Source organism: Bos indicus, chromosome 21, assembly GCF_029378745.1.
Source record: "Bos indicus isolate NIAB-ARS_2022 breed Sahiwal x Tharparkar chromosome 21, NIAB-ARS_B.indTharparkar_mat_pri_1.0, whole genome shotgun sequence".
Classification (NCBI taxonomy): Eukaryota; Metazoa; Chordata; class Mammalia; order Artiodactyla; family Bovidae; genus Bos; species Bos indicus.
The window spans coordinates 69,754,630-69,778,915 of NC_091780.1; the positions used below are offsets into that span (position 1 = coordinate 69,754,630).

The following is a 24,286-nucleotide window of genomic DNA, read 5'->3' on the forward strand; positions in this document are numbered from 1 at the left end:
CACTCGAATGATGGCCTCCGCCTGGGAGATGACAGGCGTGATGCACGCAGGCCCATGATTGCACCTGGAATAAATGAGGCGCAGTAAGAAGCTGGCAGCAGCCCCCCAGGTTCCGAGTGCCCGGAGTGGACCCGGCAGCCCTTTGCAGGCTGAAGGTGCCGTGTGGCAGGTGAAGGCATGGCCAGGGCGGGTAGTGTCTGCTCACTGCAGCAGCCCGAACGGCCATCACGGGCTTGGGGGGTCAAGACACCGTGTGCCCCTACAGTGAGCAAGTCCACAGCAGGCGTGGGAGGTGCACACGAGTCATGTGAGCACGGCTCTTGAGAGTTGAGGAGGGAGGTCAAGATGCAAGGGCACACTCAGGGCAGTCAGTGTGACTTGAGAAACGTGAATGGGGGTCGCCTCGTCTGTGCAGATGGCGTGAGACTGGGACCTGCCAGTCAGGGCACAGCTGACGTCTCTGACGGAGAGACGTCCCCATCTATTTCCCAGGCTGACGGCTGGTCCAGGGCTGGCTGCCCCTCTGCGTCCTTGGCGTGTGGTTGCCTGGGTCCTGCACCTAGTGGGAGACAGCGAGCAAGGGGCCTGCCACCCGGAAAGAGATCCCTGCGGCTCCAGGGCCTGGCCCACCCGCCCGGGGCAGGACAAGGTCGCTGGCCAGGAGGTCCGCACCCAGCTGGCATGGGGGCGGGGTCTGTTATCAAGGGGCAGCTGGCAGCCTCCTGGAAGGAGAGCCTTCCTCCAGGCGGTGGGTGGGCAGGGAGAGCACACTGGATTTCCGTGGTGACGGGCGCCTCGTCAGTGCTCCTCTAAGGACGTCTGCAGCTACCGTGGAGAGCGCTGCTTCGTCTTTGTCGGTGTGGGTTTTGTGGCTTCACTCTAGCTTTTCTCTGATTTAGAAGACAGACCAGACCCTTGCTTCCCTGGGTCAGGTGTGGAGCTTGGCTGTGCACACACAGGCAGAGCAGAGGGAACTCTGGCTGTGAGCAAGGCCCCCCTCACGTGGAAGGAGCAGGTTTTCACGTTTTGCAGCAGGAGTCCCAGCCTCCGGGATCTCATGCCTGGTGATGCGCAATGGAGTTGATGTTATAATAGAGAGTGCGTGATAAATACAAAGCTCTTGAATCAGGCTGAAACCACCCCCAACTCTAGTCCGTGAAAAAAAATGGTCTTCCAGGAAACCGGTGCCTCGTGCCAAAAAGCCTGGGGACTGCTGTCTACAGGGAGGGCGAGACCCGCTGGGCTGCCTTTAGGGTCCTTGTGAACCTGCCGTTTACAATGCAGAGTGCTTTACGGAATAGCGGTCCTAGGTCGTGGTGAGTCACTGTTTGTGGGGATTTCGCAGTGTGTGTGTTCATGATTTCCTTGAGGGCCAAGCCTTATGCAATAAATCTCGTCCTGGGCTGCCTGTAATCCAGCCCTCAGGCCCGTCTCTCAAAGCCAACCTCGGATGAAACACAAGCAGCGTTTGTTCTGTTGGTCTGGCTCTGTCTCCGTGCAGGTCACCCTTTGATCCTTTTAATGCTGTTTGCACGGATCCCATCAGCTTGGAGGTGCCTTGGAACACACATGTGCACACACACAATCCCAAGTGGCTGCAGGTGTCACAGGCACCTGGGAGCCTCACAGGAAGTGAGTCCATCCTGGGTTGAGACGGGCTCCCTGCAGGCCACTGTGCTTGAGCCCCGTGAGCCCTTTCTGTGAGGGGCAGACGGCCTTGTGGGTGCCCGGCTCTGCTTTCTGGAGGGTGACCTCCACTCTGCGGTCTCTGAACACGGGATTCACCCCTCCCCAGCCACACATGGCATGAGGGATGTCGGCTTCTAGAAAGCCCTGAAACGAGATTGAGACCCTGAGGCCCCCACCCCCAGATAAGGGCTAGGAAGTGTTTTGTTTTATTTTTTATTTTTTTAGTTTTCTGAATGTTGAGTTTTTTTTTATTATTTTATTTTTAAACTTTACATAATTGTATTAGTTTTGCCAAATATCAAAATGAATCCACCACAGGTATACATGTGTTCCCCATCCTGAACCCTCCTCCCTCCTTTTTAATGATTAATTTATTGAAAGCAGGATCCGAATAAGGTGCTTGGTTTGCAACTGCACGCTACATGCTTTAGGTCTGGGTTTTTCTAACTCTTGAAAAGGTACTTTAAAGAGCATACCTGCAGGATAATTCAACCCCTGCCTCCTCTTCTGTCCAAACTCTGACTCCCGTCACCGTCTCAGGCAGGTCAGGACAGCCCAGCCGAGCCTCGCGACGCCCCTGCTGCTCTTTGCCCTGCACCCTCCGCCTGCCCCCCGTGAAGGCACACACGTGGGCAGATGCAGGGCGGGCCCTCTGCGCGCTGCCGCCTCTGGCTTCCCTCCCACACCGTGCGTGTGTGTGTTTCCCTGAACTCGAGTGCCCTTGGCGGTGCCTGGGCTCCGGTTCCCCAGGGGCACTCCCCGGTGTGGATGGCCCAGTGGCTTTGAGGGATGTCTCGGTTTCCAGTCTGGGGTGATGGTGAACTCAGCTGCTGTGGATGTTCATGTCTGAGTCCGTGGGTGGATTCCCAGCAGTGGGGTTGGGGGTCGATGGCCCCAGGCCCTCCACCTGCAGGGTCACGGCCCCGCCTCTCCACCCACTCCCCAGCAGCGGGCCTTTGGATCTTGTTTCCCTGCTGTAACGGGTGTGTGGCGTCTCACTCTGGCTTTAATTTGCATCTCCCTGATAACTAATAGGGACTTCCCGGGTGGCCAGGGGTAAAGAATCCACTTGCCACGCAGGAGACGTGAGTTCAACTCCTGGGTTGGGAAGATCCCCTGGAGAAGGAAATGGCAACCCACTCCATTCTTTACAAGCCAAGTACTCTTGCGTGGAGAATTCCACAGCAGAGGAGGCTGGAGGGCTCTAGTCCATGGGGTTGCAGAAGAGTCAGACACAACTTAGCGAGTAAACAGCAACAGCTAATAAGGTAGAGCATGTTCTAATGTGCTTGTTTATTAGCCACATGGCTTTTTTGGTGAAGAGTCTGTTAAAATGTTTTGCCCATTTTCACTGGACTATTTTCACATTATTGAGATTTGAGCATTCTTCACACATTCCAGATAAAACCCTTTGTCGAAAATGTGATTTGCAGGTATTTTCTCCGACTCTTATCTTGTCTTCTTGTGCCCTTGAGAGGGCTTTTCGCAGAGCAGAGGTCTGCGTGCTGACGCCGTCCGTTCACTGGGCTTGCTCTGCCGCTCCACGCGCCCGCCCTTGGCCACCAGCATGCTGTGTTGAGCTGTCGGTTTAGAGCAAGTCTCCGTCTCGGGGTGAGACGTGCCCGACTACGCTGTTTTTCTTTTTCAAAGTCACTGTGTTTTCTACTGAAGTGCAGTTGACTTACATTATCATATTAGTTTCAGCATAGCGATTCAATAGTGTCACAGATTAAACTCCGTTTAAAGTTGCTGTAAGGTGCTGGCTCTGCCCCGCCCTGTACAGCGCATCCTTCTAACTTGTCTCCTTTATGCCTGCCGGTTTGTGCCTCCGAGTGCCCTCCTGTCTCAGCCCTCCCCCTGTCGCTGCCCCACTGGTAACCACTGGTGTGTTCTAGCTGAATCTGTTTCTGTTCTGCTCTGTACATTCATTTATGTTATTTTTTAGATTTCACATATACGTGATACCTGGAGTATTTTGTTTTTCTCTGTCCGACTTATTTCTAGGTCCCCCAGAGTTGTAAGTGGCAGAATTTCATTCCTTTTTATGGCCTGGTAATGTTGCGCTTTACGCGCGCGCGCACACACAAACACACACACACACGCGCGCCAGGCCCTCTTTATCCACGCGTCTGCTGATGGCCTCCTTCACTGCTTTCATGCCTTGGCAGTTGTCAAGAATGCTGCTGTGAAAACTGGGATACATGTATCGTTTCAAGTTAGTAGTTTTGTCTCCAGCCAGTACGTGCCCGGGAGTGGGTTCCATGCTCACACGATAGCTCTGTTTTGGTTTTTGAGGAACCTCCGTTCCATTTTCCTTGCTAACTTCACCGGCTTTCCTTCCCGCCTCCAGTGCAGGCAGGCTCCCTTTCCCCACGTGCTCTTCAGCGTGTCTGATGTAGACGTTCTGACGGTGGCCTTTCAGACGGTGGGAGGCGGCGCCTCCTCCAGGCTTAGACTCGCGTTTCCCTGACGGTCGGGGCCGCTGAGTCTCCTCACGGCTGTCGTCCGTCTGGATGTCTTTGGAGAAATCTCTGTTGAGGTCTTCTGCTCATTTTTAATCAGATTGGTGGTTTTCTCAGTGCTGAGGTGTCTGAGCTGTTTGTGTATTTTGGAAGTTGAGCCCTCTTGGTTGCATCGTTTGTAAGTATTTTCTGCCACTCCACAGGTTGTCGCTTGTTTCGTCGGTGGTTTCCTCTGCAAAAGCTTTTAAGTTTAATCAGGCCCCATTTGTTTGTTTCTGTTTTCCTTTTTCAAAATTATTTCGATTGTTTTAGTTCCTTCACCTTTCCATATACATTGAAAAGTTACTTAACTAGTAATTATAAAAAAGCCTCACGGGGACTTCACTGGAACTGCACCTGGGGCCACATCTGCGGTCTCATTTGGGGAGAACGAATGTCCTGAGCCCGGCAGGGGCCCTGACAGCAGTCGTGTCCGTGAGCCCGGCAGGGGCCCTGACAGCAGTTGGGAGTGCCTAACATGCAGACCCAGCGTTTACTGTATTAGATTTAGGTATTTGGTTTTTTTGTAAATGCAAGGTTTTTTACACACTGACTCCGTTGCTCGTTGCTCGTATATGGAACTGCGCTGCTTTCCATGTTGGTAACCTCAGTAGTTCCTGGAGCTTGTTTCCACATTCTCCCACATTCCTTGGGACATTCTACATAACGACCCTACCCTCTGCCTCGCCTCCCTCGCCCTGGGCAGGCCTTCGGTGCTGTGTGGAGTGGCAGTGCTGCGAGGATGCGCTTGGCCTCGCTCCCAGCCTTAGGGGAGAATATGCCGTCTCTCACCGTCCAGCATGATGTTTGCTGGAGGCCTTTGGACATGCTCTTTATCACGTGGAAGGGGTTCTCATCTATTCCTGCTTCACAGATTCAGCTCAGTCATGTCCGACTCTTTGCGACGCCATGGACTGCAGCACGCCAGGCCTCCCTGTCCATCACCAACTCCCAGAGCTTGCTCAAACTCATGTCCATCGAGTCGGTGATGCCATCCAACCATCTCATCCTCTGTCGTCCCCTTCTCCTCCTGCCTTCAATCTTTCCCAGCATCAGGGTTTTTTCCAATGAGGCAGTTCTTCACATGAGGTGGCCAAAGTATTGGAGTTTTCAGCTTTAGCATCAGTCCTTCCAAAGAACACCCAGGACTGATCTCCTTTAGGATGGACTGGTTGGACTTTCTTGCAGTCCAAGGGACTCTCAAGAGTCTTCTCCAACACCACAGTTCAAAAGCATCAATTCTTCGGTGCTCAGCTTTCTTTATAGTCTAACTCTAACATCCATAAACGACTATTGGAAAAACCATAGTTTTGACTGGACGGACCTTTGTTGGCAAAATAATGTCTCTGCTTTTTAATATGCTGTCTAGATTGGTCATAGCTTTTCTTCCAAGGAGACAGCATCTTTTAATTTCATAGCTGCAATTACCATCTGCAGTGATTTTGGAGCCCAAAAATAAAGTCTGTCACTGTTTCCACTATTTCCCTGTCTATTTGCCATGAAATGATGGGACCAGATGCTATGATCTTAGTTTTCTGAATGTTGAGATTTAAGCCACTTTTTCACTCTCCTCTTTCACTTTCATCAAGAGGCTCATTAGTTCTTCGCTTTCTGCCATTAGGGTGGTGTCATCTGCATATCTGAGGTTATTGAAATTTCTCCCCGCAGTCTTGATTCCAGCTTGTGATTCATCTAGCCGAGCGTTTCTTATGATGTACTCTGCATATAAGTTAAATAAGCAGGGTGACAATATACAGCCTTGATGTACTCCTTTCCCGATTTGGAACCAGTCTAGTGTTTCATGTCCACGTCTAACTGTTGCTTCTTGACCTGCATACAGATTTCTCAGGAGGCAGGTCAGGTTGTCTGGTATTCCCATCTCTTGAAGAATTTTCCAGAGTTTGTTGTGATCCACACAGTCAAAGGCTTTGGTGTTAGTCAATAAAGCAGAAGTAGATGTTTTTATGGAACTCTCTTGCTTTTCTATGATCCAGCAGATGTTGGCAGTTTGATCTCTGGTTCCTCTGTCTTTTCTAAATCCAGCTTAAACATCTGGAAGTTCACGGTTCATGTACTGTTGAAGCCTGGCGTGGAGGATTTTTGAGCATTACTTTGCTAGTGTGTGAGATGAGTGCAATTGTGCGGTAGTTTGAGCATTCTTTAGTATTGCCTTTCTTTGGGATTGGAATGAAAACTGACCTTTTCCAGTGCTGTGGCCACTGCTGAGTTTTTAAAATTTTCTGGCATATTGAGTGCAGCACTTTCACAACATCATCTTTTAGGGTTTGAAATAGGTAAACTGGAATCCCATCACCTCCAGTAGCTTTGTTTGTGGTGATACTTCCTAAGGCCCACTTGACTTCGCATTCCAGGATATCTGGCTCTAGGTGAGTGATCATACCATTGTGGTTATCTGGGTCATGAAGCTCTTTTTTGTACAGTTCTTCTGTGTATTCTTGCCATCTCTTCTTGATATCTTCTGCTTCTATTAGGTCCGTACCATTTCTGTCCTTTATCAAGCCCATCTTTGCATGAAATAGTCCCCTGGTATCTCTAATTTTCTTGGAGACCTCTAGTCTTTGCCATTCTGTTGTTTTCCTCTGTTTCTTTGCATTGATCACGGAGGAAGGTTTTCTTATCTCTCCTTGCCTGCAATGCAGGAGACCCGGGTTCGATCCCTGGGTCGGGAAGATCCCCTGGAGAAGGAAATGGCAGCCCACTCCAGTGTTCTTGCCTGGAGAATTCCATGGACTGAGGAGCCTGGTGGGCTGCCGTCCAAGGGGCCACAAAGAGTCGGACACAACTGAGCGACTTCACTTTTATTTCTTTTGTGTTCCTAGAGTTTTTAATCAAGTCTATTGCTCTTTCCAAAGACCCAGATGTGGGTTTATCTTTTTCTAATTGTGTCTTTGTTTTCAGTTTCGTTGTTCTGCTTTTATTCTCCTCATTTCCTGCCTTCTCACTTTGGGCTAATTTGCTCTTTCCTAGTGTTGTAAGGTGAAGCTTGGATCGTGCCCTGGAGAGTGTCTTTCTTTCCTCCTGTAAGCACTGAACGCTGTGAGCTCTCCTCTCGGCACCGCGTTAGCCGCGTCCCACAGTCCCTGACACTGTGTTTGTGCCTTTCATCCACACAAAATGTGTCCAATGTCCTTCCAGCCTCCTTTGTGTCCTGCTGGTGATTTAGCAGTGTGTGGTCGTTTCCCAAGTAGCTGATGGGTTCCAGTCGTCTTCCCATAGCTGATTTCTAGCTAACTCCATTCTTGTCAGAGAACATAGAGTATGTGATTCTGGTTCTTTAACGTGTGTGTGGAGCGTTGCTTCATTGCCCAGGATGTGGTCTGTTGTGGTGAACATTAACTCCTTTCGTGAGTCTCCTTCTCTAGCTTTTTCCCTGGCCCTGCCCAGTCAGAGCAGCCCCCGTGGGTGGAGGGGCTGGGCTGGGGGCTGCGAGGGGGGCCCTGCCACGTGTGGGGTCCTGCTGGGGTCCCCACCTCACTGCGGAGCGGCAGGGACTGTGGGGCGCGCTGTGTCTCCATGCTGGGGCGCGCAGTTGGAGAATTTGCTGCCGGGGGAGGCCTCGTGTCTGCCCCTTGGCGCCTGTGCACCGGGTGGAGGGCGGATGCATCTCCGTGCAGACAGCTGGGGCGGGCGGGACCCTACAGAGGAGAGGGCGGGGCCCAGGTGAACCCTGAGAGCAGGGTCCCCGGAATCCTGCAGCTGGGAGTGCATCCCTGGGGGCTCCCCGGTCTGTGTCTTTGCCGGCTCTCTGCCCTGCCCGTCTGTGGACCCTCTGCAGGGGGGTGCTTGGTCCAACAGCCTCCGCGGCCTGGCGGGGCCTGGGCAGAGCCCCGGGAGGCGCGAGGCCCGTCTCCATGAATGACCAGGGTGTGGGGGCCCGCGGGGTGGGCGCAGGGGCGTCCGCATGCACGGCCGCCGCTCTCCTCGAGTGACCGGGGTGCTGGGGGCCCGCGGGGTGGGACCAGAGTGTGGGGGCCCGCGGGGCGTCCGCGCGCGGCCGCCGCTGAGCCTGCCTGTGCTCTGGCAGGTTGTGCAGCCTGACCTTGAAGAAGCTGGTGGTCTTCAAGGAGCTGGAGAAGGAGCTCATCTCCGTGGTGATTGCCGTCAAGATGCAGGTGAGGGTTCCCTCTGGCGCCGCCCCGGGGCACTGCGGGTGTGCTTGCTGCCTGGGGACCAGACGGGGCCCTCCCCTGTGCAGACCCCCACCTGGCCGCCCTGGAGGAGGGGTCCTGTTAGCCCCGTGGGGCCCCTGGCCCTCTGAGGGGGCCGGGTCCCGCGTCCACTCTCAGGGCGGCTCTCGGCCCTTTGCAGACCCTGCGGCGGGGGCTGTGCTGGGCCCACCACCACGGCCCCTCCTGCCCCAGCGTGGCTCATGGGTGCCCACGGGCAGCTCCTTGAAAGGGGCACATACCCGGTGTGGCCTGTCCTCTGAGGACCTCGGAGGGTTAGCCCCTCAGGGTGGAGTCCGGCCTCACCCCCCGACCCCGGGCTGCTGGTGCCCGTGTTTGCAGCCGACCTGAGCACTCTGACCTTGAGGGTCTGCAGGGCCTCCCGACGGGACCACCGGGAGCACCTCGGGGGCTCGGGGCCAGGCCGCCCTCCAGACTGGAGGTCAGTGTGGAGCCCAGGGCCTGGGGAGGAGAGCCTGGCATCCAAGGAAAGGCTCCTGGCCTGAGGGGCAGTGGCACTCCCAGCTCAGGGGGCAATGCCCACGCAGGAACCGGCCCCGCCAGCCCACGGGTGGCCCGGTCTGCTCGGGGCCCCCTGGCCCGGGAACCTCTCTGGGTCAGAGCAAGGGGATGGACCCTTCCTGGCCCCCGATACCCGCGCCATTGACCTCTGACACAGCCAACCCCCCCCCCCCACGCTGGGGCCCCGTCCCTCCAGCTGCCCTCCCCGTGGTCCCGCCTGGACCCTGTCCCTACGGAACACTTGGCCCCTGGCAGGCCCAGGCCCCCTCGCAGCCGCCTCGCCCGTCCTGCCAGCTCACCTCGGCGCCCGCATTGCCGGCCTGACCCCACGCGGCGTCCTCCCTGGCTTATCCTCGGGCCTCCCATCCCGCTGGGTCGCCTGCCTTTCAGTCTGCTCCCGGCTCGTCTGCCACCCCCAGGCCCTCAGGGCACATGAGCTGCCCCACCGGCTGACCACTGTGGTCACTGCTGCCCCTGCCCGCGTCCTTGCTGGGACTCCTCTTCACCTGGCACAGGCCTGTCAGTTGAGGGCCTGACCCAGACGGGCTCAGGAGTACAGGGAGCTTGGGGGCATGGCTGTGATGGGCACAGGGGCGAGGCCAGGGGTGGGGAGTGCCAGGCCACGGGGGTGTCCTCCCTGTGAGCCTGGCACGGTGCCCTCCCGCTGCGGCTCTGTCAGCATCTTCTCCGGGGCCAGCACCTGCTCCCGCCCTCACCCGTCTCTGCACCCCTTGTCCCGGTTGCACGCTGGGGAGCCGATGTCAGCCACGGGGTGACCTCTGCTCGCCCGCCCAGCCCTGTGAGCCTGTGTCCTCGCGGTGCTCCCCGGACGCGGGGCTGAGCTAGTCCCGCTGTGTCTGCTTCCTGCACTCAGTGGAGCAAGCTCCCGAGGCTGTCTGCATTGGGACAGCTGTTTTTAAGATGATCCTATGGTGAACATCTTTAATCCATTTGGAACTTCATCTGGGCCAAGGTTTGAGGTCGGGACTGGGTGTTCTCTGCGGACCATCTGTCCACGTTATTATGGCCATTTAGTGAATAGCTTTTCCTGTCAGGGGCCTCCCTGATGGCTCAGCCAGTAAAGAAATCCGCCTACAATGCAGGAGACCTGGGTTCGATCCCTCGGTCGGGAAGATCCCCTGAAGAAGGGAAAGGCTACCCACACCAGTGTTCTGGCCTGGAGAATTCCATGGACTGTAGGGTCTGTGGGCTCGCAAGGAGTAGGACATGACTGAGTGACTTTCACTCTCACCTTCCCGGCCAGCCTGCAGGCTCCCTAGTGTGCTACCCACCGGGTCTGTCTCTGCCTCCATCCCTGGGTCCCCGGGTCTGGTTCCGGGGGGTGCTGCCCTCCCCGTCCTGCGGATGTGCTGCTGGGCTTCAGTCATTGACCACCTCACCCATTCTGCTGTGGGAGTCGGGGGAGGACACCCATCATGGTTCTGCCTTCCTGGGGACACGTGGCCTCTCGCACATCTGCTCATCCACCTTCATGTTCATCCCGCGAGTGCAGGGAGCTTGGCCGTGACCCATCTCAGTCTCGTCTCCTCAGGCTCTGGGACAAACCTGTAGAGGAGGTTGTCCAGTTGCTCAGTCGTGTCCAACTCTTTGTGACCCGATGGGCTGCAGCACGCCAGGCTTCCCTGTCCCTCACTCTCTCCCAGAGCTTGCTCAAACTCAAATCCATCAAGTCAGTGATGCCATCCAACCATCTCATCCTCTGGCGTCCGCTTCTCGTCCTGCCTTCAGTCTTTCCCAGCACCAGGGTCTTTTCTAATGAGTCAGTTCTTTGCATCAGGTGGCCAAAGTATTGGAGCTTCAGCATCAGTCCTTCAATGAATATTCAGGGTTGATTTCCTTTAAGATTGACTGGTTTGATCTCCTTGATGTCCAAGGGACTCTCCAGAGTCTTCTCCAGGACAGGATGCGGGCTGTTTTAAGGCTGGGGATAAACCCCCGGTGGTGCCTTTGGGAGTCACATGCTCAGGCCTCCCGCCCCCTCCCCGTCGGCAGCTCTTCCGCTGACACTTTGAAATGAACTGACTCTGGCCTTTGCCGTTTCGCTGCAACGTGCCCTCTTCTGAGTCCGGCTTCCTTGTTCTGTGCCAGGGCTCCAAGCGGATCCTGCGGTCCCACGAGATCGTGCTGCCCCCTAGCGGACAAGTGGAGACCGACCTGGCGCTGACCTTCTCTCTGCAGGTGGGCCGCGCCCTCGCCCTGTGGCGGCACGGACCGCCCCTCTCCCACGAGGCGGGCTCTCCAGGGTTAGAAACGTGCTTGGGGTGTTAGGTCGAGTCTTTCCTCACATTCCCAAGATGAAGAGAGGGTGGTGAGGCCAAAATTCAGGTGCTCAGGTTCGGTCATCTCATCCGTGTTTAGAAGAGATGCGGGTTGGGGAGGGGCAGAAAGCAACTCGACATCTCAGACAAAAGGAGGCGGAGAGGGGGTGGGGCCGTGGACGGCCCGCGCTGTAAGTTCAAACCCCTCGGGTGTTCCGGGCTGCGCTGCTGGTGGGCTTTAGACCGGGACCCCCCAACCCTGTGTGAAACAGGGGTCTCCCAGGGGGGCGGGTGCTGGGCAGGCCAGCATTCCCCAGGCTCCTCCTCCCCCCACTTCTCTTTGCATAATTAAGACCCGAGTTGTTTCCATTCAGCCGGTGCAGTTCTGGCTGAGCACACCTGCTGCATTAGCATCAGTGGCTCCAAATCCCAGAAACCCCTGTCGCTGTGAGCCGTAAGATGGGGCTGTGCTGCAGCCAGTCTGCGAGAGCCCTGCCAGCCCGGCTACTGCCCGAGCCCCATGGCGCCTTCTGGGTTTTGTGTTGACTTTTCTTCGTGGGGGTGGTGGTGAGGAGAGTCAGGTTCTATTCTTATTTTATTTATTTATTTGGCCATGTCAAGTGGCTTCTGGGATCTCAGCTCCCCAACCAGGGACTGACACAGGCCCTCGGCAGTGAGAGCCAGAGTCCCGACCGCCAGGGAATGCCGCAGGAATCAGGCCTGTCGAGTGTAACTTCCAAAGCGTGCAGTCCGCTGTCTTCGGGCCTGTGGCTCCCCGGGCGTGGACGCGGCTGTGTCCCCTCCACCTCTGCCCCGGCGGAGCGCAGCCCGTGGCCCCCGGCTTTTACAGTAGGCTGTTAGTTGGGACCCTTGAGGAAACGTGCACGTCTGCTCTGTGCACACGCGCGCACCAGTGTGCACAAGCGCCCCGGTCCTGGGAGCGGGCGTGGCCGCCTGGGCCCGGAGTGCTGGGTGGGCACGGCGCCCTGGACCGCCAGGCAGGTGCCCCGCTGAGCAGTTACCCCAGATGCATGGGCCCCTCCTGAGAGCCTGACCATGTGGCACATGTCTGCCACCAGTGGCCGTTCTTGTGTGACCACGGCCTGCGATGACCAGCGGGCCGGGAGCCCCCGGGCTCAGGTGCGTGATCCGTGGGTGTCGAGGGGCGTGGCCGTCTGTGTCACCGTAGCCCCCCTCCCCCGCAGTACCCCCACTTCCTGAAAAGAGAAGGCAACAAGCTTCAGATCATGCTGCAGCGAAGAAAGAGGTACAAGAACCGAACCATCCTGGGCTACAAGACGCTGGCGGCTGGCTCCATCAACATGGCTGAGGTGAGGGCTGTGGCCAGATGGCCTCCTGTGCCTCCTGGTGGGCAGGGCAGGTGGGGGCGCGTCCCTGCAGGCACCCCGCCCTCACTGCCCCCCTGAGCCTCCTGCCCAGCGGGAAGGAGGCTGCCCGGGTGGGTGGTGGGCCAGGGGCGTTGCCAGCCCCCTTTGTTAACATGGCTTCTTTGGTGACAGTGATAGGAGGTGCTGCTTTTCTCAAAAGCCTCATTTTCTTCCTTGACGAAAGAGCTGGCCGCCCCAGCTGAGTCCCCCAAATTAAAAAATAATCTGGTCCCTAAAACTCCAGCATTAGGCTGGATTTGATCAAATGACCGCAAAAACAGCTTCTAAAACGTGGAGGCATTCATTCGCTGGCTTGTCCTGACAAGGCCCGTCCAGTGAACTGCTTGGGCACCTGGGGTCCTGGTGGGGGGCATAGGCCAGTGCCAGGCGGGGGTGTGGGGCTCTGCTGCCCAGAGAGAGGTCTGCTTGATTCTCTCGTGATCAGAGCGGCCCCAGGGCTTCCCCGTCCTGTTGGGCCAAACCCAGGGGGTATCTGCTCTGTGGCACCAGAGCTCCGGCTCACACAGGGGCCTGTCCTCCTTGGCCTCCTGGGGCCTGGTCCCTGGCATTGAGTCCTGAGGCTCGGGCCCCATCTGGGCTGGCCCTGGGGCTTCACACGCTGCCTGCTGCCACGCCGCTTCTCCTCGACGGCCTTCGGCGCTGGGGGGCCTTCGGCGCTCGGGGACTGGGCCTGGCACCGACTGCCCCGCTTGATGTGACAGCTCCCTCGTGGTCCGGCCACTGGCTCCGTGCCCTCTTGTCCTCCTGCCCTGTGCGCCCCCTGCCCCCATGCTTGCCTGGCTGACCGCGGCCCCTCTGGTCGCTGCCAAGAGGAAGGCCTGGCGGAGCCCCGTGTGTGCCCCCGGCGTGGGCCAGCAGGGTCTCCAGAGCCGCGCCCCCGCAGGTGCTGCAACAGCCGGCGGAGGGCGGGCAGGTGCTGAGCCTCTGCAGCAACATCAAGGAGGCCGCGGTCAAGGTGGCTGAGATCTGGATCTTCTCGCTGTCCAGCCAGCCCATCGACCACGAGGACAGCGCCATGCAGGCCGGCCCCAAGGCCAAGTCCACCGGTGAGTGCCACCTTGGGCCGCCTCTCTGCCATGGATGCCACCTCCCGGCTATGAGCCTGCAGGCGTGGGGAGCTGGGGAGGTGATGCGAGGGTCTGCAGGCGGCCCTTGGGCGGTGGGCGTCCCAGCCCCGCCCCCACACTGGGACCTAGCCACTGAGCGAGTCTCGGGAAGCTGTGGTGCCTTCTCGGGTCTGGCACCATACTGGGCCGTCTTCTATCACAGCTGGGGTCACTGTCTCCCCTGAGGCGGGGGTGGACAGGCAGGGACCGGTCCAGCAGAAGATCCAGGACCCTGTGGTGGTCAGGAAGGGCCAGACCATGGCGGGGGGGCACGTGGGGGTGAACCCTGTGAGGGGCAGGAAGACCACCGAGGGGGCACGTGGGGGCTGTCCACCTGCCGTGCCGGCTGTGGGGGCCGTGTCCTCGCGGCTCCCTGCACTCTGGGGGTCGGAATCTCAGGGTGCCCTCCCTTCTGTGTGCTCATTCCGCAGAGAACTACTCGGAGGAGGAGTATGAGAGCTTCTCCTCTGAGCAGGAGGCCAGTGACGACGCCGTGCAGGGGCAGGTAGGGGGCCGCGGGGGTAACGGGGTGGGGGCAGGGGCAGGTAGGGGGCCGCGGGGGTAATGGGGGAGTCCCAGGGGGCAGGTAGGGGGCTGAGAGGGTAACGGGGGGGGACAGGGGCGGATGGGGCCGAGTGGTAATGGGGGGGCAGGTAGGGGGCTGAGGAGGTACCGGGGGCAGTAGGGGGCCGGGGTCACTGGAGCCACGTGGGGCCCCTGAGGGGATGCCAGGACCCCCAGAGCCGCCAGCACGGTGTCCTGAGGCTTGGGCGCTGCCAGCAGGCGCTCTGACACCCAAAGTCCACGTGGGGGGTCCCTGGGCCGTGTAGGGCTCAGGAGCGGCCTGTCTTTGCAGGATTTGGATGAGGATGACTTTGATGTGGGGAAGCCCAAGAAGCAGCGGCGATCGATAGTAAGAACGCCGTCCATGACCAGGGTCGGTGGAGACTGGTTTTACTAACCTGGGGAAGTGGGGGGCGGGGGCCTGGGGTGGGGGCCGAGGGGGCGGGCAGGGTGTGGGGCGGCCGGTCCGATCGCATGCTGCCCCGGAAGCCCGGCTCTGTGGCTTCTCCTGAGGTCCAGCCTCTTCCCCGCAAACAGCGTGAAGGTGGGCGCGGCTCCACGCCATGGCCTCGCCTTGGGAGGAGGGCATCAGCGTGCCAACCCCAGGCTGCGGGCCACAGGCCCAGAGGCAGTGGGCGAGGCCAGTCCCTGAGCAGAGGCCAGTCCCCTAGCAAGCCTGCTGCTTGGCCCGGACACGCCCAGTGTGAGGCCGGCCCCTGTCTCGGCTCTAGGCAGGCGGTCGGGGGCTCGGAAGGGCTGGAGGCCCTTCCTCCAGCAGGGAGGTTCTGGCGGAGCGGAGGCCCGTCCCAGAGTGTCCACCCCTGGTGCCCGCGCTCTCAGGCCAGGCTGTGGCCCCAGGCCAGGCCAGCATGGAGGGCGGCCCAGGAAGCCCCAGTGCTGACCCCTGCCCCAGAGCCTGCCACCTGGCCAGGCTGGGCGGCCACGGGCTGGTTCCCGAACACTGAGTGAACCAGCTGTCTGGACCACAGTGCGTCCGGAACTGCTGGGACAGCATCTGTGTGAGCCTCGGGCCCAGGGCCCGACACCCGGCTTTTGTCGATGGAGCTGGGGCTCCTCCTATAGGGTCGGTGCCCAGAGCTGAGCCCTGTGGCCACGGCTGTACTGGGAGTAGATGGGCCCTCGCACCCTGGCCACCACCGCGGTCCACGGAGGCAGGGTGGGGCCTCACGCATGGAGGCTTCTGAAAGAGCCGTAGATCCCTCTCCATCCCCGTGTTTGGTCCAGACCACCAGCCTGTCGGTGGGCCCGTTTCCAGGTCTGAGCACAAGTGTGGTTTCATGCTTTGAAAACGCCTGCCGCTGCTGAAGTGCGGGCGGCTGGAGGTCACGGGTCTCTGCTGTCTGAGCCGCCCCTGCCCGCCGTCGCTGGGGAGCAGCCCCGCGTGCTCTGACCGCGCCCCGCTTCTCTTGCAGCAGCAAAACTTCAAGCAGAAAGTGGTGGCCCTGCTGCGGAGGTTTAAAGTCTCCGACGAGGTGAGGGGGCGGCCCCCCGCAGCCGGGGCCCTGGTGGGAAGAGGGCCCAGAGGCCAGCTCTGGGCGGGTCTCCAGACGGTGATGTCTTCATCCGGGAGTGTGCACGGTGGGGCCACCCCCAGGGCCGCTCGGGGGTGGGCAGAGGCCCGGGCAGTGCCCATGGTGCTTCCTGAACGATCGCTGGACAGACCTGGAGGAAAGCGGGGTGTTGTATTTGGGGGGGATGACCACAGGCTTTATTTTTTAGGGTAGTTTTAGGTTCACAGAAAAACAGTACAGTTTCCATGTGCCCCGTCACCCCACACGGCCTCCCTGGCTATCAACCGTGTGCTTTAAAATTTCTTCTTTTCGCTTTTTTCTAATCTCCAAATGATGAGTTTGTAGAACTTTGATAACCAGAAGAAAAATGCCTGGTTTTTCTTTAAATGTGATCAGAGGACAGTTCGTCCCCAGGCTCTGGACCCACCCAGGGCATGTGGCATGTAAGTGTCTGAGCCCCAAGGCCTTGTCACCACGTGGGTCCCAGCAGTGAGAGGTTGCTGCTGAGCCGTGAACGATGCTGGGATTCTTGGCCTCCTGAGGACAGGAATTCAATGCGGGGCCAGTGACGAGGCTTGATCGTTCACAGCTTTTGTGTGATAAAGATTTATTAAAGTATAAAAGAGAGAGAGACAGCTTCTGACATAGACATCAGAAGAGGGTAGAAAGAGGGCCCCCCTGCTAATCTTTAGGAATAAGTTACATGCCAATCAGGAGGCTGTTAATTAGAGAAAGGAAATGTCTCAATACTCAGAGACTGGCACCAGGTCTCTCACCCACAACATGCATTTTCAGATAACATTGACACAAAGTGAGTTATCCCGGGCCGTAAAATGATTGACGTGAATCTTGAAGAAAGGCAGGTTTCCAAGCAGATACATGGTCTGGATAACACAGCTTAAGAGAACACCTGCGTGGGTAAAACATACTGGCTTGTCAAGTCTGTTCTGAATCTTTGGTGGAACCGACTTGAAGACAGAACCTAGAGTAAATACATCGTTCATTAACACAGCTTAAGAAAAACGTTTCCATAAGAAAAACGCGTTGGTTAGCTCAAGGCATGAGAAAAGTTCAGGTGGAAGCAGGTGTCGTCATGGCGACACAGAATTTTAAAAGAAGCTTTTAAATTTGTACAGAGAAGGGAAAAAAGTCTGACGCTTGTAATCTGCTGCCTCCTGCCGCTTAAGAGAGAGCAAAAACGTCTGACCCTCGCAGCCTGTTTGCCCGTGTGGAGGCCCCTGGCCTTCCTGCCTGTCGCCCTCCCGACGGCATGCGTGATGCCCGGAAGCGGCAGCCGTGTGTCTGCACGCAGGGTGGCGCCGTCCCTTGCGGCGGCTCCTCACGTGAGCCGAGGTCCTCCCCACACTGGCCTCCAGGTTCACGCGATTCCTGGCAGACCTCCAGCTACCCTTCTGCAGAAACCAACCACCGAGTGCTGGAACTTAGACGTAAATGCAAGGGACCCAGAATCAAGAAGACAGTCGTTGAGGAGGAGCAGACGTGGAGGACTCACGCTGTCTGTCTTCAGAACTTAGCAAAAGCTACCATCCTCAGCAGATCAGTGAAGTGAGGTTAAGTCGTTCTATTAATGATCAGTTGATTTCCAGGCAGACCGTTCAGTGGGGGAAAATAGCCTTTTCAGCAGGTAGTGCTGGAGCAGTGGGATGCCTGGGCACAGAAGAGGCGCCTCCTCACAGTGCACACAAACACCAACCCCAGGCGACTCAGAGCCCTAAGTGTGTGGGCCCAAACTGTAGACCTCTTAGAAGAAAACAGGAGTATTTGTGAGCTCAGATCAGGCAGTGGCTTTTCAGATATGACACCAAAAGCACGCGCAAACAAAAAACAAGAAGGTGGACTCCATCAAAATGTAGGGTCTGTGCTCCAAACAGTACCAGCAAGAAAAGGAAGCAGCAGCTCACAGGGTAAAATACTGTGCAAATCACGTATCTGATAAGAGACCTGTAATCCAGAGCATAGAAAGAACACTTACAACTCAGAACAGCACAGTGAAAAAACCGCCCGCTTTAAAAACTGGGCACAGGATCTGAGGAGATACTCCTCCAAAGAAGAGATACAAAGAAGCCAGCAGGCGCACGAGGAGATGCTTGACGTCGCTAGTCATCAGGGAGTGCAGATCACAACCGCAGACCCCTCTCGATTGCCACTGGGCTGGCCGTCCCCAGGGACACGGAAGATACGTGTTGATGGGGATATGTGACCGTTGGAAGCCTCGCATGCTGGAGGGAACATCCATAGTGCCACCACTGCGGAAAAGAGGCTGAACGGGTTAGACACCCTTGCTAGGCACGCAGCAGTGCCCCGTGATTCCCCGTGAGGAGGAGACTCGTCCACACAGGCCGATGGCGTTACAGGAGCTTCCCTGTAGCCACAGAACCTGGGAGCATTGCCCCGTCCCCACCGGCCGACGGCAGACACGCTGTGACCCATTGTGAAGACACAGTGGCAAGGAGGAGCTGGCTGTGGGCGTACACACAGAGGCTCACACTCTGATACACACACCGCTGGGCTAAGGAGGGGACACTGCATGCCAAGTGGTTGCAGCGCGTGCACCCTCCTGGGAAAGGGCCAGTGTGCGGGCCTGGGGGGCTGGCGGGGGCAGGGGCGCCGGGGAGGGCAGCCTCTCGCATCCGGGTCCTGGGGGGCTGGCGGGGGCAGGGGCGCCGGGGAGGGCAGCCTCTTGCATCCGGGTCCTGGGGGGCTGGCGGGGGCAGGGGCACCCAGGGAGGGCAGCCTCTCGCATCTGGATCCTGGGGGGCTGGCGGGGGCAGGGGCGCCCAGGGAGGGCAGCCTCTCGCATCCGGGTCCTGGGGGGCTGGCGGGGGCAGGGGCGCCCAGGGAGGGCAGCCTCTCGCATCCGGGTCCTGGGGGGCTGGCGGGGGCAGGGGCGCCCAGGGAGGGCAGCCTCTCGCATCCGGGTCCTGGGGGGCTGGCGGGGGCAGGGGCGCCCAGGGAGGGCAGCCTCTCGCATCCGGGTCCTGGGGGGCTGGCGGGGGCAGGGGCGCCCAGGGAGGGCAGCCTCTCGCATCCGGGTCCTGGGGGGCTGGCGGGGGCAGGGGCGCCGGGGAGGGCAGCCTCTTGCATCCGGGTCCTGGGGGGCTGGCGGGGGCAGGGGCACCCAGGGAGGGCAGCCTCTCGCATCTGGATCCTGGGGGGCTGGCGGGGGCAGGGGCGCCCAGGGAGGGCAGCCTCTCGCATCCGGGTCCTGGGGGGCTGGCGGGGGCAGGGGCGCCCAGGGAGGGCAGCCTCTCGCATCCGGGTCCTGGGGGGCTGGCGGGGGCAGGGGCGCCCAGGGAGGGCAGCCTCTCGCATCCGGGTCCTGGGGGGCTGGCGGGGGCAGGGGCGCCCAGGGAGGGCAGCCTCTCGCATCCGGGTCCTGGGGGGCTGGCGGGGGCAGGGGCGCCCAGGGAGGGCAGCCTCTCGCATCCGGGTCCTGGGGGGCTGGCGGGGGCAGGGGCGCCGGGGAGGGCAGCCTCTCGCATCCGGGTCCTGGGGGGCTGGCGGGGGCAGGGGCGCCCAGGGAGGGCAGCCTCTCGCATCCGGGTCCTGGGGGGCTGGCGGGGGCAGGGGCGCCGGGGAGGGCAGCCTCTCGCTTCCGGGTCCTGGGGGTGCCGTGGCACAGCTTCTGTTGTGGGAGCGCTGTCGAGTGCCCTGAAGGCCGTGCTGGCGGCGCAGGCTTCCCAGGCTGGGGAGAGAGCCGAGCCAAGCGCCCGGGTGACCGGAGGCCTCCGTGCGATGCCCGCAGGGACCGGCTGGAGGAAGGGTGCCGGGTGGCCGAGCAGTCTCCTCCCGTCTGTCCCGCAGCCTCACACCTCTGGCCTCACGTAGGTCCTGGACTCGGAGCAGGACCCCGCAGAGCATGTCCCTGAGGTCGAGGAAGACCTGGACCTCCTGTACGACACGCTGGACATGGAGAACCCCAGCGACAGCGGCCCCGACATGGAGGATGACGACAGCGTCCTCAGCACCCCCAAGCCGAAGCTCAGGTGGGTCCAGCTGCGCCAGCATCCCGGACGCGGGCACAGCCACCTGCCTTCAGAGCCAGCGGCCGGTAGGGGCGAGCCGCGAGGCGGCCCATCAGGTGGTCCTCGGGGCCGGAAGGGAAGGCGATGTGTGGGGCAGCAGGCCCTCTGGGGTGTGGGCTCTGGGGAGGGGGTGGACAGGAGGCACAGATCCCGAGGGGGCCCTGGGTCTGCGGGGCTTCCAGAGGTGGGGTGTGGCGAAGGGAGAGTCCAGTCTGGAGCCAGCCGGGGTCAGCCCCGCAGGAGGCCGTGTCCGGGAAGGAGGGGCGGGTGGGACGTGGACCTGGGAGGGACCAGTGGTGCCCTGGGGCTGTCCATCCTGTGGGGAGCCGGGGGGGGGCACTGGGGGCCCCCCAGGGGCAGGGGTGTGGGACAGCGCTGATGGCAGGGGGCCGGGGGCAGGTGGGGGGCTGCAGCCTGGCCTGGAGCCGGGGGAGCCTAAGTCAGAGGCAGGAAGGTCTGTGGCCTGGCTGATCATTAGACGTTAAACAAGCACAAGTCAGAGCCCGGGGAGCACCCAGGAGGGGGCTGGCATGCTGTCAACTGCCCCTCGTAGCCTCACAGACCTCTCATGGCAGGATCCCCCCGACGGCAGACCCCTCACAGTGGGACCCCCCTATGGCAGAATCCCCCTCATGGTGGGACCCCTCCACGGCAGCCCCCCCACGGTGTAACCCCCCCACAGCAGGACTCCCCCCACAGTGGGACCCTCCACCGTGTAACCCCCACCACGGCAGCCCCCCCCACCATGGCGGGACCGTGCCCCCACAGCGGGCCCGAGTCCTGACCAGCCAGTGACTGCTGACTTGGTCCCCAGCCTCCTCTTCCTGGAGGAGCTACTGCAGGCTCAGTTTAGGGGTCCCTCTTCCTTTCTGCCCATGCCGCCTCCACTTTCAAGGCCAGCACAGTGGACCCCCCACCCCTCTCTGCCTTCAGGGGGGCAGGTCTCTGCTTCTGTCAGCCACCGAGGTTACCTCCATGGCCCAGCTGACCCGCGCTGTCCCCACTGGAATCTGCTGCAGGGCGAGCCCCCAGCCAGCCCCCGTCCCAGTCCCGGGACACAGGTGTGGCATCTCGGGCCTCACACACTGGGATCCGGCCTCACGTTTCACGCCCGTGTGGCTTCATCAGCAGACGCTGCAGGGGTCCTGGCCCTCCTTACCTTGACCTTCAGCTCCTGCAGTCTGGCCTGGGGGGCCCAGGCCCCCCCACCCACCAGGCCTCCAAGTGTCAGATGCAGCTGTCGCGGGTGCCCCGGGCGCCCCCCGGGGTTGGGGGGCTTCGGGGCACAGGTGTGCTGGGCGGCTCTCAGGCCCGCGGTGTCCCCGCCTGTGCTGTGGTCCTTGAGGGTGGGGCCTGCTCTGTGCTTAACCCTGCTGGGCCCTGGGGGGTTGTGTGGAGGACAACACACTCTCTGTCCCCATTTCCCAGGCCATACTTCGAAGGCCTGTCCCACTCCAGCTCACAGACGGAGATCGGGAGTGTCCACAGCGCCCGCAGCCAGAGGGAGCCTCCCAGCCCGGTGAGCAGCCCCCGCTGGGGTCCTCGGGCGGGCAGGGGCCACCCTGATCCTCCCATCTGAGTCACTGGAGGCTCCGACAAGCCCAAGGCTCAGTGCCTCCCGGTTTGCGGTGTGATCTGAGTATCCTGCCCAGTGACTGTTGTGGGGTGGCCCTGAGCCCACAGTCCAGGAAACGCTGGCCAGTCTCCCCAGGCTGCCTCCAAGGCCAGAGTCCCCTGCCCAGAGGTGAGCCAGCCTAGGTACCATTGCCGGACACCTCCTGATTCCCTCCCGACTCATCCACACAGGCCGACGTGCCCGAGAAGACGCGGGTCCTCGGAGGCAAGCAGCCCAGTGACAGCGTGTCCGATTCGGTGGCCCACGTAAGCAGGCGTGGGGCCACCTTCACAGAGCTCACTTACATGTTGCCTTTCGGGGTCTGACCTGTGCCCTGGAGGTCCTCTTCCTCCCGACATCCAGAACCTGCACAGAGATATGATGAGGTTCCCCTGGACTCTCCCCACCCCGAGGGATGGTCAGGGTCCCCCCTGGATTCATCCCACCCCTGGGGGATGGTCAGGGCCCCTGGATTTACCCCACCCCTGGGGGATGGTCAGGGCCCCTGGATTCACCCCACCCCCGGAGGACGGTCAGGGTACTCCTGGACTCTCCCCACCCCCAGGGGATGGTCAGGGCCCCTGGATTCACCCTAATCCCAAGGGGCAGTCAGGGTCCCCTGGACTCACCCCACCCCTGGTGGATGGTCAGGGTCCCCCTGGACTCACCCCACCCCCAGGGGACAGTCAGGGTCCTTCAGGACTCACCACACCCCCAGGGGATGGTCAGGGTCCTTCAGGACTCACCACACCCCCAGGGGATGGTCAGGGCCCCTGGAGTCACCCTATCCCCAAGGGGCAGTCAGGGTCCCCTTGGATTCACCCCACCCCCAGGGGATGGTCAGGTCTCCCTGGATTCCCCTTACCCCAGGGGATGGTCAGGGCCCCCCTGCTTTCCTGTCAGGCACAGACCACCACGGCTGCTTCCTGCTGCTCTCGTGCAGGTTCTCAAAGAAGGGGAGGGCAGGGGTGGTGCGGGTCTCCCCACGGCAGGCAGGACTGGGAGCTCTGTGGTTGGAGGTAGAGGTCAGCTGGCTTCGCAGGGCAGCATGTGACCATGTCCACATGCATGGAGTCACCAGCCCAGGAGAGGCCTGAGCACCCTCACCCAAACCAAGGCAGCTTGGGCATGGGAGCACAGCGCCGGGAGGGGGCCCCGGGGGTGTGCGTTCCCGACCACTCCATCCTCTGCCTACAGAGCACGCCCGCTCCCGGGGAGCCGCCAGCACCGCCTGAGGAAAGCCCCGAGGTGGAGACCTCTGCCCTGGACCTGTTCGCCGAGAAGCTGCCACCCAGCGGGCGGATCACCAAGACGGAATCCCTGGTTATCCCCTCCACCAGGTGACCGGCCGCCCCAGGGAGGCCATGGCCCAGGCAGTGCCCCTGTGGGCCAGTGTGGAGTATGTGTGGGCGCCCCGTGTTGGGGGGCCTGTCTGGCTGCATGATGAGCATCACTCGGGGGGCCCACCTGGGACCCTCACTCACCCCCATCTGGAGCTGGCTGCCGGCTCCAAGGGCAGGGAAGGCCCGCCATCCCCTGTCCCCTGTCCTGGACCCTGTGGTGCCGTCTGGGCTGGGGCAGGCTTGTGCTCGGTGCCCATGATTCCATGGCGCCTGGTGTCAGCGTGGGCGGGGTGTGCCCGCTGGGCGCGGGCCATGCAGACAAGCAGAGCGGCTCTCACACAGTGCGCAGTCCAGTGCAGGGCCTCTGCGTGGCCGGGGGCAGCAGGCCGGGGTCCCGTGGACGCGGGAGCAGCCTCAAACGGCAGAGCCAGGCGCCCTCCTGGCAGAGGACAAGCCCTCTGTGTCCTCCACACACCCTCTCCCCCGCCCCCTCCACGCACCCTCTCCCCCGCCCCCTCCACGGTCAGACTCCCGGCTGTGCCGCAGCTCCCTAAGCATTGACCGGCCCAGTGCTCTCAGCCTTCTGCATGGTCCCTCCGCGAGGTCGGCCCCGGGCCCCCCACTGCTGCAGGGCCTCAGAGCCCACCCCTCGGCTCACTGTGCCCCGAGGGCCCCCTCCACCCTCTCCCAGCCTCCGGCCCCGTATGGCGGACACTGAATGCGCTGCTCCCCGATTTTCATCCTGCGGTCAGCCCGCACTGCCTCCCTGTACACGCCTCCTCCCAGAAACGGGAAGGGAGGCGACATGCACACGGCCTTTGGAACCGAACCTCCCGACCCAGGCCGCGCCTGGCGGGAGCCAGCAGACAGGCGTGTCAGCCGCTGGCCTCCGTGAGGCCTTGGCTTTGTTTGTTTCTGGGACAGGAGTCTTCCAGGAGCAGGGCTCTGGTGCTGGCACTACCTGGGGGGGCACAGGGGCCTGTGTCAGGACTGGGAGGGGCACCCTGAGCTCCAGGACGTGGGCATGGTCTGTGCCAGGCGCACCTGGCAGGGGAGGGGCTGGGGTCTCCGTCCTCGTGGCCTGTGGCCCAGCTGCCCGACCACCCCCAGCGCAGCCGTCTCACCGCAGAGAGGTTGGGCCCCCAGGGCAGTGAGTGCCCGCGGCTGCCCCACAGGTCCGAGGGGAAGCAGGCGGGCCGCCGGGGCCGGAGTACGTCCCTGAAGGAACGGCAGCCGGCACGCCCGCAGAACGAGCGGGCCAACAGCCTGGACAACGAGCGCTGCCCCGACACGCGGAGCCAGCTGCAGGTGCCTGCGGGCGGGGGGCTGAGGGGAGGGCCCGGCGGGAGCCCATGCTCCTGCCGCCCGGCCCCGTGGCCTCTGTCCACACAGGGGCTGTATGTCTGCGTGCACCAGGGGTTGGGCTCTCCCGCCTGTCAGCTGGGCAGGCGAGGGGCTGGGCACAGCTTGCCTCAGGGCAGCTGCAGATGAGC

General features: G+C 60.9%; 1 protein-coding gene across 7 annotated transcripts in view; it reads left to right on the forward strand.

Annotated features, from left to right (window-relative positions):
- The window catches only part of PACS2 (phosphofurin acidic cluster sorting protein 2), a 64,787-nt gene that overhangs the window by 27,907 nt on the left and 12,594 nt on the right, over positions 1-24,286 (forward strand). For 3 of the 7 annotated variants that reach the window (XR_011562753.1, XM_070775897.1, XM_070775901.1), the window contains exons 2-13: positions 8,236-8,323; positions 11,009-11,098; positions 12,384-12,509; positions 13,471-13,633; positions 14,125-14,198; positions 14,550-14,630; positions 15,691-15,750; positions 19,639-19,796; positions 21,264-21,354; positions 21,642-21,716; positions 22,648-22,790; positions 23,969-24,101. Coding sequence is in view for 6 of the 7 variants with exons in the window: in XM_070775897.1 (XP_070631998.1) it covers positions 8,236-8,323; positions 11,009-11,098; positions 12,384-12,509; positions 13,471-13,633; positions 14,125-14,198; positions 14,550-14,630; positions 15,691-15,750; positions 19,639-19,796; positions 21,264-21,354; positions 21,642-21,716; positions 22,648-22,790; positions 23,969-24,101 (1,282 nt within the window). In the remaining variant the exon portion in view is untranslated. The remainder of the gene's footprint in view (positions 1-8,235; positions 8,324-11,008; positions 11,099-12,383; positions 12,510-13,470; positions 13,634-14,124; positions 14,199-14,549; positions 14,631-15,690; positions 15,751-19,638; positions 19,797-21,263; positions 21,355-21,641; positions 21,717-22,647; positions 22,791-23,968; positions 24,102-24,286) is intronic. The other 4 variants (XM_070775899.1, XM_070775902.1, XM_070775898.1 and 1 more) reach the window with 3 other exon arrangements.